We start from the raw sequence: 17865 nt of genomic DNA, 5'->3' as shown, positions 1-17865 counted from the left end.
AGTGAAAATACAAGAAGAGACAAGAAGGAGTGGATGAACATCATAATCACTAATGTGGAGGAGATGGAGAGAAAATAAAACAACAGCTGGAAAATGGAAAGGTCCCCTACTGCCTCTGCATATACAGTAATGTACTTTGGTCCAGAATGCATTTCCTCTCAATGTATAATGTGTTTTGTAGCGCCAGCATTCACAACTCTCAGTGTAAATTGTTCTTGATGTGTCAATACCCACAGTGTGCAGTGCCAACACCTATCACTATTTAATATGCATAGGGTGCCAGTATCTACTGCCATGTACTGTAATGTTCTTGGGGTATAAGACTGTTTACATCTTATTTATGATGCTATGCGGATACCTTTGCCATTTCTCTGTTGGTATAATGTGTTGGAGATGACTTTCACAGTGTCTCTATGGCAGTGTGTGCTGCTAAAACATACCTCAAATCAACCTCCTCCTAATCTCCTAACCCCATAGATATATGATAATTTATACAGTAACAAAAACTGATATACAACTTCCATGCTTTGTTACTTTTTGCCTTTCGGCACTGCAGGATCAAAATGTATTACCAAAGCCAAGTTTGCTCCAGGTCTCCTAACCCATACATAGTGCCCAGCCATCTGTTTACTGCACTATACATATATATTAATGTCTTATTGTTATCTAGGTTATCAGACTTGGAGCAAATGTTGTCCCCCCGCTATGGTTTTCCTTGAAATTCTGTTAAAATGCGCTTTAAAGTGGGTGGAGCCCAATGGGCTTTGTCTGAAAAGTGGGGGTGGCCAAAAACTATCCTCTGCCCTCTGGCCACAGGAAGAAAATCATTAAGCTTATATTTCTAATGTTTGAATGGTTAGGGCCTGACGGGTATTTTTTTGGAAAGTTGCTGTAATGCTTTATTTGGTATCACCTGTAGCCATAAGGGCTGGCATCCAATTTTATGGCCATACCTGGATTAACAGATTAATACTGTGCAGCTAGGCCAGCACTGCTCACAGCTCCCTTCTCTGTCTTGTTCGTCCACACGCATGCACAAGTCCTATATTGTCGGGTCCAGCGCACTGGGGATTTACATGGGAGATTCAAAGAGCTAGCAAATCTCCTGTCCCCAGTGCTCAGAATCCATTTAGATGCCATGCCGCCCCTAAAATTCTGCTGTCCTAGTCCAGGGCCTTAATGTGACATATATGATACTGGGCCTGCAAACATCATGTTATCAAAGGGTTTAGTTTACTTTGGGTTACCAGTTAGCTGCCATGTATAGTTGTTGATCCCACTTGTCAACTTATATAAAGGAATACTTGTCCTGAAGCAGCTGCATTTCAATACCTATTTCCCTCATTAGGATATGTGTTTCCTCCCTAAAGGTCCTGTTTCATTACAATTCTGTTCTGGACACTGGGGATAACATGCATATTAGGCAAGTTAGTATTAGACACATGGCCGTCAACAAAGGGGGACTTGCCTCCACGGACTTGTACTAAATAATAAATTATATTCTCTTGCTATAAATATATATATATATATATTCTTTTGTTTTGTTCTTTTTATATGAGCACATTTCTTAAGATTTCCATTAAAGAGCTGCCAAAAGTTTAAGCAAGGCTTAAATCCATGGGATTGCACCTCTTCAAAAATGGACCATCCCAAAGTTATTCAGCTACGTTTGCTGCCTATACTCATGCAGTTCTGTCTTAGCCCCACCCCTTCCCTCAGTAAGCTTCCTGTTCCTCCTCTGTGTGAGGGAGAAGAAAATCAGAGCAAGTGGGCATGTGACAAAGTGTGTGTGTGTGATAGAGAGTATAAATGAACTTGTGTATACATAGCTGTGTAAATACAAATTTTCACATTATTAAATCTTATAGGGGCAAGTTGGGTGTTAGTTGCCTACAATCATTCTCTCCAAGGCATTTGCCACAAAGCAGATTGACCCTTTAGTTCCTTGTCCCACTGTCTCATTCTTTTAACTCTATTCACTTATCATATTTATATTGATGATTTACTCCACAATAACCTCTCACTTTGTAATACCCTTATGTCTCCTCACTGCTCTATATATATCTGTATAGCTATAGATATCTATAATATTTATTAGATTTATAATATATATATTTACATCTATATAATACACAAAAGTTATGAATATCTTCTAAATTATATCCTTATAAACGGTGAGTTCTGATGTCATTTCTGTCACATGACTCACTGAAATTTGTGTATTATAATAAATAAAGTACCCCCAGTTGTAAAATATGAGGATATTAGAAGTAGGTTTGCCACCTTTATGTCTGGCTGAGACCGGGGCGGGGGGTGGGTACGTGACGTCTGTGGGTGTGTCTGTGACATCAGTGGGCGGACCCGTGATGTCGGTGGGTGGGGCTATGATGTCAGTGGACGGACCCGTGACGTCAGTGGGCGGGGCTATGATGCGGCGATCAGCGATTGCCCGATTGCCATGTCAATCAAGGGAATCCCGCCTGGTTTTCCTTATTTGGAAAACCGGGCAGGAAGTATAGACCCGGCAGCCCCTCAATATACCGGGCTGTCCGGGTTTAAAACCGGACAGGTGGCAACCCTAATTATCAGTTACCTTGGAGTTCCATGACCTGTATAAAAACGATCGTCCTTCGGCCTCGTGTTTTTATATGGTCATGAAACTCCTCAGTAACTTATAATATCCTTATAATTTACAAGAGGGTGTACTTTATTCACTATATATTTTAACCTCAGCCCTTCTCCTGCTCCTGTCCTTCTTCTACCTCTCTGTTTCTGCTTTAAGCCCACCTTTGCCTATTCCTCCCCACAATGCAAGTACTGTACTATCATGCCTTCTATTTGGATGATCTTATGTTTAACCCTTTGCCTTCTAAACCACCACACCACAGCTTTCCCCTAGTTAACAGAATGCATAAACATAAATTCTACACTCTTGTCATTATGTTAACCCCTTTGCCAACCACCTAGAAAGTAGGTTGTTGGCAGCCAAAGTAAAGGACATATGTTGTACACATCTTCCTGCTGATGTTATTTTAAAAAGTTACATCAGTTTGTCCACTCTCAGTCCACATAAACATTTTTATTTCTCTTGAATGTTTTCTCTTGAATGTAAGGCACTGCTTTGGTTATGCACAGACTAGAAAATTGGCTATTTAACCCGATGGACTAACTCGCCTTGCTAAATGTACATGCCAAAGGTACTGATTTGAAGATCACTGCATTTGCACAGAATAATGTGTGTGTAGGTATAATGCTGGCTAGCTTTGTGAAAGAGCAAATAGTCAAAATGTAAATCAAGAGAGCAGACACCCTTGACCCTTACTAGGCTGGGGTTTTGAAAATAACTACTCTTTAAATTATTGACAACTATGAAAGAATTCAAAATAACCTTGTAAACTGTGTTGTTTGGTTTCTTATGCAAATCCTGTGAATGCACAACTGAATACAATTAAGCTGAATACAATTAAGTGAGCAATGTCCGCTCGCTTGGAGGGGTCACTAAATGAGCATATCTAAGCCTGATTAGGCCACCGACCCACATGTCAGTAACAGAATGAAAATGCTATACATATGCAATTTGTACTACTTTATATATTATTGAAAAGCTTTGTAGATTCTGAACCATATTGGTACAAGTAATTTGTGCAATTCCTTTGCCTCCTTGCTCCCCCCCATGGAAAATTTTCTGCAGACACCCATGATTAGACATACTAGATGTTAAAGCAAAGATGGACACAGAAAAATACTGCTTATAATAAGACAAATAATTTCACCGGTTCTGGGTCCTAGCAGGATTTTTCTTTGTCCATTGATGTCTTGATTTCTTGTGTTTGATATAATCCTTTTGAAATGTATCTTGTACATTAGTAGGGTATGCATGTGGATTTTTACTGCAGAATAATTATCTCTGTGAGGTTATTACTCAATTGGGGACTGAGATTGCTACAAACCCAGTCATTTATGATATGGAGTATGTCCAGAAAAATGTAAATTATATCATATTTACAGTGATTTTACTTTCTTTGGCATACTCCAAATCTGTGCATTCCCATCTTTTCTATAATGTTTGTCTTAAAATTTGTACTTGTAAAGTGTAATCATGTCCCCTCGCAAGCACCTTTTTTCCAGAGAAAACAACCCCAACCTTGACAGTCTACCCTCATAATTTAAGTCTTCCATCCCTCTAACCAATTTAGTTGCATGTCTCTGCACTCTCTCCAGCTCATTTATATCCCTCTTAAGGACTGGAGTCCAAAACTGCACTGCATACTCCAGATGAGGCCTTACCAGGGACCTATAAAGAGGCATAATTATGTTTTCATCCCTTGAGTTAATGCCCTTTTTTATGCAAGGCAGAACTTCATTTGCTTTAGTAGTCACAGAATGACACTGTTATCTACAAAAAACCCTAGATCCTTCTCATTTAAGGAAACTCCCAACACACTGCCATTTAGTGTATAACTTGCATTTATATTATTTTTGCCAAAGTGCATAACCTTGCATTTATCAACATTGAACCTCATTTTCCAGTTTGCTGCCCAGTTTTCCAATTTAGACAAATCACTCTGCAAAGTGGCAGCATCCTGCATGGAACCTATAGTTCTGCACAATTTAGTATCATCTGCAAAAATAGAAACAGTACTTTCAATGCCCACCTCCAGGTCATTAATAAACAAGTTGAAAAGCAAGGGACCTAGTACAGAGTCCTGCGGTACTCCACTAACAACACTGGTCCAATTAGAAAATGTTCCATTTACCACCACTCTTTGTAGTCTATCTTTTAGCCAGTTCTCTATCCAGGTACAAATACTATGTTTCAGGCCAACATTCCTTAATTTAACCAGTAACCTTTTGTGTGGCACTGTATCAAATGCTTTAGCAAAGTCTAAGTAAATCACATCCACTGCCATCCCAGAATCGAGGTCTCTACTTACCTTCTCATAAAAAGAAATTAAGTTAGTCTGGCGAGATCTATTACACATAAAACCATACTGGCACAAACTCATAGTATTATTATTTGCTATGAAGTCCAGTATCTTATCCTTTATTAACCCTTCGAAATGCTTTCCTACCACTGACGTCAGACTGGCCTATAGTTTTGAGGCTGAGAATGGGATTATTTTTTGACTAGAGGCACCACATTAGCAATTCGCCAGTCTCTCGGCACTATGCCAGATCTCAATGAATCCTGAAAAATTAGTAATTAAGTAAAGAGGTTTGGCAATCACAGAGCTAAGCTCGCTAATTACCCTGGGATGAATACTATCAGGCCCCGGACCTTTGTTGATCTTAACATGTTCTAGTCTCTTTTTGAATTCTTTATGTGTCAACCATGCATCATTAGTTGTATTACTAGAATTGGGACTATTAAGAAGGAAACCTTCACTAACTGGTTCCTCATTTGTGTAGACATTTGTGTAGACAGACATAAAAATCTGTATAATGTCATCTTCAAATCAAATTATTTTTTTCATTAAAGTGTTCATAGCTGTTGCAAACTCATTTAAAAATCTCAGCTGTCAATCAAATATTGCCTGCCCCTCCTCTATGCACACACCAGATTTCAAAATTAAATTAAAAAAAACCTGTTTGCCCTTTTTAAAAATGGATTTTAGTGCATAATTCTGCTGGAGCAGTACTGTTAACTGATGAGTAACCCTTTAAAGGAGAAGGAAACCCTTTGCGCAGATTCTTCCAGCAGAGTTCTACACATCCATGTTCCGCTTCCTCGGTAAGCTGACTGGGAGATCGGCAATTTCCGTGTAATTGCACACATGCGCAGTTGGCGCAAACTGACAAACTGCTCCAACTGAGCATGCGCAGTCAGCTTACCAAGGACGTGGAAGATGGATGCGTGGAACTCCACTGGAAGAATCTGTGCCAAGGGGTAAGTATGGAGTATGGGAGGGGAGGTTAGTTGGCCTGGGGGGAGGAGGGAGGCGGGTCTACCTGGGGTGAGGGTATGGGTTTTTTTGCAAAAGGCTTTCCTTCTCCTTTAAGGAGACTATTAATGAGCTACAGAGTGTGCAGAGACATGCAACTAAACCAGTAAAGGGGTTGAGGGTAAACTTGGTTGGGGCCTAATTACTTTTTACCACTACATTAGAGGACATTATAAACAGCAGGGGCTTTTTTTCCATAGAAAAGATAAAAGCACTAGAGGCCACAGAACTTTTCTTTAAAATAGGATAGGTGATTCTTCATGGTGGGGCCAGTGAAGTTATGGGATTCCCTGCTGGTGATGTTCTTGTACAAGCATAATAACCAAGGCTATTCTGATTTTAAGATTTACAGTTAGTTATTATAGATATTGGTAAATATATATTTTATTAATATATTAAATATAAAATATATTATTTATATGTGGACTATAAGGAATGTGGTCTTTTTTTCCACCAAACTTAACTAAGATGAACTTCAGTGGTAACATTGCTAAAACTGGGGCTGTAGCAGTAGAGTTCAATCAGAAAAACTATATAAAAATATATCAACATACCTGCATTATCTGGAAGAGGCTGAGAAAAAAAAAAAAAAAAATGTAAGAATACATTGTGCTGACATAACCTAAGTACAAACACAATATTGTCAAAATGCTTGGTTTTTCTCATTCAGTCTGTAATATAAACTGATATAACTTGTAAATACAGAACAGTGATAACCATTTTATCTGTTTCAAAGCTTCTGTGCTTAAATAACTTTTTCTAAGTTGTACAATTATACAAACTTCCTCCTTTAAAGGAGCAGTTATACCATAAAATGATAATGTTAATTTTGCCCTGTGGAGGGAGTCTACTAGTTACAGGCTGCTTTGTTACAAGTTATTAGTTTTAAAATAATGGATTTCCACCTTTTCAAATACCCTTTTTCAGTATTTTTAATGCATTACTTCATGCATGAATTGCCTTGGTACTTGCACAAAATGATTACACTGATGCCTAGATCCACAACATGTTTGCATAGTACCTTGGTGGTTTGACAGCAAAATCAGCAGTCTGGACTTAATGCAATCATTCACAAAGGTGAACAATATAAAATCAGAATATTCTGCCTAAAGATATGGATATTAATAATATATTTTTTCATATATATTACGTTAATTATGATGTTGTTGTTGTTATTATTATTATTATTATTAGATTTAATATTAATATATGGCATATGATATTCTTTCCGGAAGTACAGAGATTAGTAAAATTTATATATTTTAGGCACTCAAAACCTGTTGGAATAACACCATGTAAAAAACGAGGTATCGTATAGTACTTCTACCCTGCTTTCAGAGAAACAATGGATGAGATGATTGTAGATATGTTTTTGATGAATGAAACATGGCAATAAAAGGGTGCACCCAATAATGGCTGATTATAACACGTAAGGGCACATTTACTAAGGGTCGAATATCAAGGGTTAATAAACCCTCGAAGTAAAATCCTTCAAATTCGAATATCGAATTCGAAGGATTTACCGCAAATACTACGATCGAACGATCAAAGTAAAAATCGTTCGATCGATTCGACCGTTTTTCTTTCGATCAAAAAAACCTTAGAAAACTGATGGGGAAGGTCCCAATAAGCTAACATTGTACCTAGGTAGGTTTAAACTGCCGAAGTATGTAGTCAACGGTTTTTTTAAAGAGACAGTACTTCGACTATTGAATGGTCGTATAGTCAAACGATTTTTAGTTCGAATTGTTCTAATCGAAGTCGTAGTCGAAGGTCGTAGTAGCCTATTCGATGGTCGAAGTACCCAAAAAAAACTTCGAAATTGGAATTTTTTTTACTTCGAATCCTTCACTCGATCTTAGTAAATGTGCGCCTAAGTAGCACAGTTATCAAAGTTTGAAGTGAAAATTAGAATTTAAACAATTTGAATTTCAAGCTATTTTTTGTGTACTTCGACTAGGGAATAGTCCAAATTCGATTCGAATTTGAGAAGAATTAAAAAATTCGAATATCGAAATTTATCATGTACTGTCTGGAGTCAATTGTTGGAGTATGAGAACTCAGAGTTTTTTTTGGGAAAAACTTAGATTCAAATTCGATCGAATGTGCTATTACTTGGATTCGTACTATTCAAATTCAATTGAATATGGACCTATTCGGACAAAAAAAACCCCTTAGATTTCATTTCGGTTGGTCTTTTTGAATTAAAATTTTGAGGTTTTTCAAATTCGACCTTGATAAATCTGACCCTAAGTGTATCTTTGGCAAATTGTGTTGTGTGCTTGAGTGATTACAATTTTAACATGCCATCAGTCCACCTAAAACAGCACCTTCTCCTACACAAAATGGTAGTCAGAAAAAACTTTTAGTCTCATAGCCAAACTTTCCCTCTAATTAATGTACAGGTATGAGACCTGTTATCCAGAATGCTCGGGAACCTGGGGTTTTCTTTTTTTTCTTTTTTATATTTAATTTGTTTATTCAGTTTTTAAAAGAAATAAAGTACAGAATGAAGCAATAAAGCAATAAATATTTTCTCATTACACAGTCATATTCGACTCAGAGAATTTGTACATATACATAAACATATACATATACATCATAGAAATTGAAATGAGATAAAATAAAGAGAAAAAATAAATAAATAAATGTAAAAAAAACCTTTTCTTTAATTATTATATTCGTTCGTTCGTTAGGAATTCACACCATTGTTCCCATAATTTACAATGTTTACTAATTTTACCTTTCTTTTTTGCTATTATTTCTTCTATACCTCTTATTTCCTTAATCCATGATACCTTATTGATTGATTTTTGTTTTGTTTTTGTTTTCCATTTACGTGGTATCATGTTTTCCATTTACGTGGTATCATGTTCCTTGCCACAGCTATCATTAGTTTAATTATCGGATCTGTAATAGTTCTTTTATTTTTGTAATCGTTTAGAAGTACAATTTGTACTGTGTCTGTATATGATATATAAGTTCCCATTTTCCCTAGAGCATTTAGGACATATTCCCAAAATGGTCTGATCACTTCACAGTCAAGCCATAGATGCGTATATGTTCCTTTTACATTTTCCACATCTCCAACATACATCAGACAGTCCATACATATTATGAAGTTTAGTCGGGGTACAATACCATCTGGTTATTAGCTTATATGAACCCTCATCTCCTCTTTCAGCATTAAACCAGGGTGATGATTTCTCTTCTATAGCCCAGCTCAATACCCTCGATAGATGAACTGCTTCATAATATGTATGGAGACATGGAAAACTTACTCCTCCTTCTTTCTTTTTCTCAATCAAATTCATAAAAGACACCCTTGGTATTTTATCTTTCCAAATAAATCTCATGATAATACTTTTCATCCTGGAAAAGAATCCTTTTGGTACATATATCGGTAATGCCTGGAATATATATAATATCTGTTGAGGGAACATCATTTTTACAATATTTATTCTCCCAAACCATGATATATTAATATTTTTACATCTATTCAGTCCACTTTCTGCTATTTTAAATAATGGTACGTAAAAGCTGGTTTACTTGAGCTGTAACTTGGATTCCCAGATATTTAATTTCCTTATTAGACCATTTAGCATTCATTTGCTTTCTAATAGTTCTACTTCTTCCTTTTTCAGATTTAAATTTAATATTTCTGATTTTTTTGTAATTAATTTTAAAGTTTGAGAATGATCTATATCTCTCTAATAATCTCATAATATTGGGTATTGTTATTGTAGGTTGTGACACATAGAATAGTAAATCATCAGCAAATGCTGCTACTTTATGATGGGTTCCCCTGATTTTAATTCCCTTTATATCTTCTTCTTCTCTAATTGTAGTAAGTAAGTTTCAATGCATAAAACAAAAAATATAGGAGATAGGGGACATCCCTGTCTAGTGCCATTTGTTATATTGATTCTTTCTGACAGAGTACGTTAATCTTTATTCTTGCATTCGGATTTACATATAATGACATTATTTTACTTAATAATTTGTCTCCAAATCCTATGTACAATACTTTTTCCATAAATTCCTAAGACAATCTTGGGGTTTTCTGGATAATGGATCTTTCCAAAATTTGGATCTTCATACCTTAAATCTACTAGAAAATCATGTAAACATGAAATAAACCCAATAGGCTGGTTTGCTTCTAATAAGGATAAATTATGTCTTAGTTGGGATCAAGTACAAGGTACTGTTTTATTATTACAAAGAAAAAGGAAATCATTTTTAAAAATGTGAATTATTTGGATAAAATAGAGTTTATGGAAGAAGTCCTTTCCATAATTCCCGAGTTTTCTGGATAACGCGTTTCCAGATAATGGATCCCATACCTGTACTTCATTAAAGGACAACTAAATGTCATACAAATTTTTGAAAATTACCCTTTTAGAATGGGTTCCTGCAGCTCTTTTGTCACCCTATGTAGACAAATGGATGTGTACCAGTACCCTGCACCCCAAGGAAGTGCACAGTGTTTGTGCTACATCACAAACACACTGGTGTAACTGTAACCCTATGCACAATTAAGATACTGTATGTAATGTTTTTGGGGCCAATTTCATTGTGCTAACATGTTCTGGTGTTGTTCAAAAAGTGAATGATATGCGCAGCAAAATACTAATCTTAATTTTACTGGAGGTTTCCACTTTACATTATTTTAGAGATTGCTAACTAAGCTAAAACAACCAGGAATATTTGAGTTTATCAGCACAAAAAGCTCTGGTTCATTGGTTTTTGACAGCGCTGGTCACAGAATATTTTCAAATAAATATTCACTTGAAGTCCTGGTTTACTCTTACCTATTGCTTACAAAATATTTTAAAATATACTTACAATTCCTATGACAATGTGCAGGCAAAGAAGAATCAGAGGTAAAACCATTGGCTTCATGCTGGGTCCGCTACTGCTGCTAAATGTGTTGTATACAATGAAATTCTAAGCTTTATACTTTACTATCAGTAGCTTTATGTATACATGTTAATAAAATAACTTTTTATGACTCCCAAGCCCTTTTATTTATTTATATAAATCCATAGCAACCAATTTTATTTTATTTGTTTCCTGGTATTTCTATAGCGCCAACAAATCTCCACAGCACTTTACAGAGATTTTTTTGAGTGTGGGAGTATGTGGTAGAAACCCATGAAGACACAGGGAAAACATACACAGGGTTTTCTGGATAACTGATCTGTCTGTAATTTGAATCTCTATACTTTAGGTCTACTAAAAAACATTAAATACATTTTGTGGTAGAGTGACTAGGAAAAGGAGGAAAAAGGTCACTCTAGCCTTTAATTTCTCCCCAGGTACTGAGATAGGCTCCAGGAAGGGAGTTATGAAACAGAGAATCAGCGCTCTGTTTAAAGACTTTAGTAGCCAGGGACTCCATTCTGCAGATCCAGTCCAGAGATTGGAGTTCACCTTCCACAGGAAAGCTGTCCTGTGGAAAGACTATTTAAAGTTAATTGGAATAGGAGAGTGGGTCTCTCAACAGGGCACAGCAGGTAGGAGACCTGGCTGTATGAGGAACTCCCAGAGGAGCTGGGAGTGCTGCCTGTTACTGCAAGAAGCAGAGGGAGCCCGTGACTCTCACAGAGAGTACTGTGAAGAGAGTGAGGAAGCCAGGAGGCTGAATAACCACTAGGGATGTCGCGGACTGTTCTGCGGCGAACTTGTTCGCGCGAACATCGGCTGTTCGCGTCCGCCGCAAGTTCGCGAACGTCGCGCGACGTTCGCCAATAGGCGTTAGCGTCAAAATCGTTCGACCATTCGACCATTCGGTCGCTAAAATCGAACGATTTTCGTTCGATTCGAACGATTTTCGTTCGATTCGAACGAAAATTGTTCGATCGAACGATTAAAATCCTTCGATCGTTCGAATGGAACGATTTTCGGATGTTCGAAGTTCGCGAACTGTTCGCATTTTTTGCCTGTGTTCGCGAACGGCGTTCGCGAACACATTATCGGCGGTTCGCTACATCCCTAACAGCAAGTAGGCAGGTAGCATTTTTGGTCTCTGTTATTATGGTAAAATCTTGTTTATATGCTAGAATGGGGGACCTAATGCCTGTGCACTGGCTACACAATTAGATGAAGACTTTAAAATAAGTATATAACCGGTATAGATTTTTTTTTTTTTAAATTTGGGTTTCATTATTAGTTTGGAAATGGCTTTTATTACACAGCTTTTTGTGTCTGGGTGATGTGTTCCCTTTAAAGTAGGGCATCCCAAGTGATTTTATTGACTTACCTGAAACCTCAGGCCCATGCTCCTATCAGCAGAAAACTACACTGGCCTGGGGGTTCTTCCAGCAAGCACCACGGAACGATTCTCTTCCGGCTTCTTCTTTCTTCAAATTTCCAGGGGCAGACACATGCACAGTAGAAAAATCGTTCGATCGAACGATTAAAATCCTTCGATCGTTCGAATCGAACGATTTTCGGATGTTCAAAGTTCGCGAACTGTTCGCGAACTGTTCGCATTTTTTGCCGGTGTTCGCGAACGGCGTTCGCGAACACATTATCGGCGGTTCGCTACATCCCTAATAACCACTACAGGAAGGAGTCCTGTGAGTACAGGGGTGAGCCAAACTATTTGTTGTGCTGGTTGTCCACAAGGGGCCCAGTCTAGTCAGGGACTGCTTCAAAGTGTGAAGGTAGTGCCCAGTGGGCTAGGTTTTATTTTATGTTTTGTTTGTATGATACAATGGTCACCCCTGTGTCCGTGCATTGTTGACAGTGTTTGTTGGAAAGTGGGAAAATAAACCTGTGTTTTCCGTGAATAAACTGTGTGTCCCTGTCTTTCTGCTCCTTTTTCTTATGCTGCTTGCTCACCATTGACTAATCCCCCTAAAAGTTACGTGTTCAAGCCGCCAGCTTGCCACATATGGTGTTTCGGATGCGGGCAAAATAAGGAGCAATTAAAAGACATACACCTGTTTAAAGGGCTGATGAGCCTAAGAGACTTTACCTATAAGCCTGTGAATATGGCAATTGGTGCTGCTAATCCCATTTCTTCAGCTGTTCAGAAGGAGGCTGTGAGGGCCGTGTTAAAGCGACAGGAACAGCAAGATGGTGGATGAAGTTCCACAGTGACTGGGAGAGAGTCTGCGCGCCAAATGTGGTAAAGATGCCAATGGGGAAGAGACTGCAAAATGCCCCACAAGTGAAACGTAAGCGTTTCTGTGAGTTGCAAGGAGCAGTGGAAGCTCCTGAAAAGTCTTTAGAGGAAAAGACTAATTTTTTCTGTGTACCACAGAGGGAGTTCTTCCAGCAAGCTTCCTTAAAGGTACAGCGACCTGTGTGTTTTCAACAGATGCCAAAGGAAGTGCGGGAGACTTCGCGAGTGGCAATGGAAGTCACTGCATCTGGATCCAAGCAAGGAAACTGGGTCCCAAGAGGTGGTACCCCAAAGTTGGAGCCCAGGCGGTGGGTACAAGTGCAGCATGCCAAGGAGAGAGGGTATGCTGGTTTCACAGTCCAGTCTGGCAAGATTGGCCAAAGGTTATCCCCAGCAGTTCCAGAGTGTCTGATGCCCTTCAGGAATGTGAGACTGTTCATAAAGGGGTGGTGGAAAGGGAACAGCATGCTGGGGGGATACAAGACTGGGACTGTGGGAGGAAAGGCAAGGTCCTGGGACCTAAAGATATAAGTGCGCAATCAGAGTGCACTGTGCCTGTTAAAGGTACTGCTGAAAAGTCAGTAGAGGTGAAAGTGAATGGGATTTTACTGTGTGTCACACTGGACATTAACTCAACTAAGTCGGTGGTGTTGCATGAACTGTTAATGTTTGTTCTACCCTGGCAGGAGCTCCCTGAGATGCAAGTGAACTCTGAACCGACTGTATGTCTTTTGAAACCACCAAAGGGACAGTTGTTCACTCCCTCGTAGTTGCCAGTGAGGGGGAGGTGGAAATTGTCCTGGGAACAGACTTTCCCCTATTCTGGTTGTTGTGGGGAATCCACAAAAGGTTTAAATGTGGGGCAATCAAACCAGGTGGTTAATAATGTCTGTTCTATGCAAAATGTTATGTGTAATTTTGCTGACCAATGTCCAGATGTGAATCCTATGTGTGTGACTGTGGGGTGTGAAGTAACACCCATAGTAAAAAGTTTAGGGGTGACCCCCAAAGTGAGTTTTTCCCTAGCAGAGTTGAATTCTGCAGTGCAAAGGCTGGAAGGTTTAAAGCCTAATTTAACAAACATAAATGTTGCCAGTGTGAATGGTAATGAGACTGCAACTCTGGTGCAAGAAACTGCAGCAAATGTGGAAAAAAGTCTGCATGGGGAATTGTTGAGAAGAGAAAGCTCAAGTACTTTAGTAAACAAGGAGTTAAAGCCAATAGATGGTAACCCTTTGTTTCCCTGCAGTAGCTCATCTATCAAAAGTCTTAATGGTGATAAGCCAGACAGTATGTCTGAGGAAGCGAGTGATAAAAATGTACAATTGCCTCCTGAATCTGTGTGTGTGCAGGTGTCAACCACAGAACTGTTCTCCAGTGAGCCCATCTGTGTGAGAGTTGAAACACAATGTGCTGTAGAGGGAAAGGTATGTGAAGTAACAAGTTCCCTAGTAAAATGTGTGCCTTCTATTGAGAAGTGGAGTGTGCCTGAGAGTAGTTTAACGGCACAGACTGCCGGTAAAACAGTGAATGTGAACAGACCTGAGTGTGCTGTTATGGAGAATGGTAACATGGCTGTCAATGGGGATAAGCCACATGGAGTGACTGCGGTTGAAAGCGAAGTCATGACTTCTGTGTTACATTCCATGAAAGGAGTCTCGGAATCTGTCTGTCTGACAGCGGTTTCATTGGGTCCCAATACAAGTGATACCAAATGTGAGTTGCTTGCTAACCCTGAGCATGTGACTGAGTGTGTGTCTGGTTGTATAACACAAGTCTGTGAGCAAGATGCAACCAGAGGACAGGCTAAAACTGTTGGCCATGGGCTTGAAGTGAAAGCCCTCAGTGTGTTTAAAAACCCATCATTGCCAGTTGCGGAAGGACACCCTATATCCCAGGCAGTGGGTAAAACTAAAATGCAAAGCGTGCATGATGGTAACAGAGATGCCAAAGTGTGTGTGTCTTCACTAGTAAATAAAATTCAGGAGATGGAAGTGTGTGTGGCTGCTCCCATAGAGACACATGTGTCAGATTCATGTGGTAGCAATAATAAGTTTTCATTGAAGGGTTCATCCAAAAGGAACTCCCAAAAGTCGAGTAGGAGAACCTGGGTGACTAAAGTAAGGCAAAAGTGCAAGTACATGGTGATGCTTGAGAGTCACTCAGCCTTACAAAGAAGCATGCATGTGGTATCCCTGATTGAGATGTGTGTGTTGGATCTTGTGCATAGGAAAGAAAACATGAGCAGACTTATAGAAATCCCTTTAAGAAAGAGAGAATTTCTATTAGGGTTTCAATGTACTCACCCCTACGGGTTGAAGCAGAGAGGGGGGATACGTGGTAGAGTGACTAGGAAAAGGAGGAAAAAGGTCACTCTAGCCTTTAATTTCTCCCCAGGTACTGAGATACGCTCCAGGAAGGGAGTTATGAAACAGAGAATCAGCGCTCTGTTTAAAGACTTTAGTAGCCAGGGACTCCATTCCGCAGATCCAGTCCAGAGATTGGAGTTCACCTTCCACAGGAAAGCTGTCCTGTGGAAAGACTATTTAACCCTTTAAGTGCCACAGAACGTAGAATCTACGTTCTGTGGAAAAGTAACTTGAAATGCCACAGAACGTAGATTTTATGTTCTGCAGCACTTCCGGGTTCTGGAGCGGAGGAGCGGCTGTTAGAGCCGCTCGCTTCGTTCCGCTTCGATCCCCTGCCCCTAGGCAACGAGCAGAGCAGGGGATCGAGTGGCCCCTGGGGCGCGATCACCCAGGGGCCCAAAAGCAGCAGCAGGCACGTGTTACTTACGTGTCCTGCTGCTGCAGCCTACACTGCGCCGTCGATCCCCGCCCCCACAGCACAGAGACAGGAACCACGTCGCAGATCTCTTCCAGGGGCAATTCCTGATCGTCTGCAACAGTCTCCAGCGACTTTTTCAGGTTAGTGCAACAATTACACACACAAACACACCAACAAACACATTACATTAATACACACTTAGATTCACACTTACACACACTTACACATACATTTTTGGGGATTGGGGGGTCACTTACACTCACTGCACTTACACACATGTGCACACAACATGTAATTTACCATTTGTACACACGCACATACATGGCATTGTGGCTTTTTTTTTTTTTCATCTCGCATCGTCCCTTTTTTTGGCTGAAAAAAATGTTTTATTACCATTACGAATAGCGTATTCGCTAACCGTACTGTGCAATACCTTTTGTATGTTATTTCGGTGATTATATTGCAATTTTGGTGCATTTTTAGCCATTTTATTGCATTTTCAGCTCTGCATATGTTGTTGTGTTCACTTGTTTCTAGCCGTATAACCTGTTTGGCCCAGCTAAAATATTAAAACTGTGATTCTGACGGCCGATAACACTAGTCTGGAAAAAAACATTGATTTTTGTGGTTTTATTGGATTTTTTTGCATTTCACTCTTTACTGCCTTATTTTGTTTTGCCTTGTAAATCTACTATATATCCATTTGGGGGTCTCTGTGCACCACATAGTTTGGTATATTTATGCATATTGGGCATCAAAGTGTTCAGTAGACCCCTGGCGTTCATATTTAGGATGTTTTATGCTGATACGTTACGAAATGTGGGGCATATAATGGGGTAAAATTCAATCTTTCTGACGATTTTCAGAAATTTGATAAAAACCGTTATGTTCAGCATTGCTTTGCAGTTTGGCAGTTTGCAGTAGAAACACTTATTTACCCATATTGGATTCGTCAGAATGTGTACTTTCTGAAAATATATGTTTTTCTGGGGTCTCTGTACTGTTAGGTGGTCTAATGTCGCATAATAAACACACCGGGTGGTTATATTGCAGCAGCCAGCTCGTCAGCCGTGAAAATGTCTATACATATTGTCATTTGGGGGTCTCTGTGCGCCACATAGTTTGGTATATCTATACACATTGGGCATCAAACTGTTTAGTAGACCCCTATGTTTATATTTAGGATGCTTTATGCTGGTAATGATACATGGACAATAAGATGCTGGAAAGTTGAAGCTTTGAGGCAATTTCCAGATATTTCACCAAAACCGCCAAATTTGGCAAAGCCTTGCGACTCAGTAGTTTGGAGCAGAAAGGCATGGGTACCCATTTTAGATTCTGTAGAATGTGTACTTTCCAAAAATATATGGGGTTGGGGGGTAAACATATATTTCTGTGTTTTTACCCCACAAAAATGCAGTCAATGTGTTGATTTTTCATTAGATGAAGTTGCCCACAGGACTATTTGTATGCGCTAACTTAATTTTGAGGCCTCTAAATGCCAGATACTTTGGTAAACCTATGAACAATGGCCACCAAACTGTTTGGAGGAACCCTGGCAATCATATTTAGGGTGCTTTTTCTTGGTGCGTAACGATACATGGGTGATATGGTGCTGAGAAGTTGAAGCTTTGAGGCAATTTTCAGATATTTCACCAAAACCGACAATTGTGGGAAAGCCTTGCGACTCAGTAGTTTGGAGCAGAAAGGCATGGGTACCCATTTTAGATTCGGTAGAATGTGTACTTTCCAAAAATATATGGGTTTTGGGGGGTAAACATATATTTCTGTGTTTTTACCCCACAAAAATGCAGTCAATGTGTTGATTTTTCATTAGCTGAAGTTACCCACGGGACTGTTTGTATGCGCTAACTTCATTTTGGGGCCTCTAAATGCCAGATACTTTGGTAAACTTACGAACAATGACCACCAAAATGTTCAGAGGAACCCTGGCAATCATATTTAGGGTGCTTTTTCTTAGTACGTAATGATACATGGGCGATA

General features: G+C 39.2%; 1 protein-coding gene across 2 annotated transcripts in view; it reads right to left on the bottom strand.

Annotated features, from left to right (window-relative positions):
• The window catches only part of LOC108718578 (meprin A subunit beta-like), a 34722-nt gene extending 23853 nt beyond the window's left edge, over window positions 1-10869 (bottom strand). For both annotated transcript variants that reach the window (XM_041566414.1, XM_041566413.1), the window contains exons 1-2: window positions 10788-10869; window positions 6497-6515 (exon numbers count right to left, since the gene is read on the bottom strand). In XM_041566414.1, the coding sequence (XP_041422348.1) occupies window positions 6497-6515; window positions 10788-10844 (76 nt within the window). In that variant the 5' untranslated portion in view covers window positions 10845-10869. The remainder of the gene's footprint in view (window positions 1-6496; window positions 6516-10787) is intronic.
• Window positions 10870-17865: the final 6996 nt, after the last annotated feature.

This window comes from Xenopus laevis, chromosome 6L, assembly GCF_017654675.1.
Source record: "Xenopus laevis strain J_2021 chromosome 6L, Xenopus_laevis_v10.1, whole genome shotgun sequence".
Taxonomy (NCBI): Eukaryota; Metazoa; Chordata; class Amphibia; order Anura; family Pipidae; genus Xenopus; species Xenopus laevis.
Note: the sequence above shows the minus strand (reverse complement) of the source record. Positions and strands in the feature narration are given on the sequence as shown.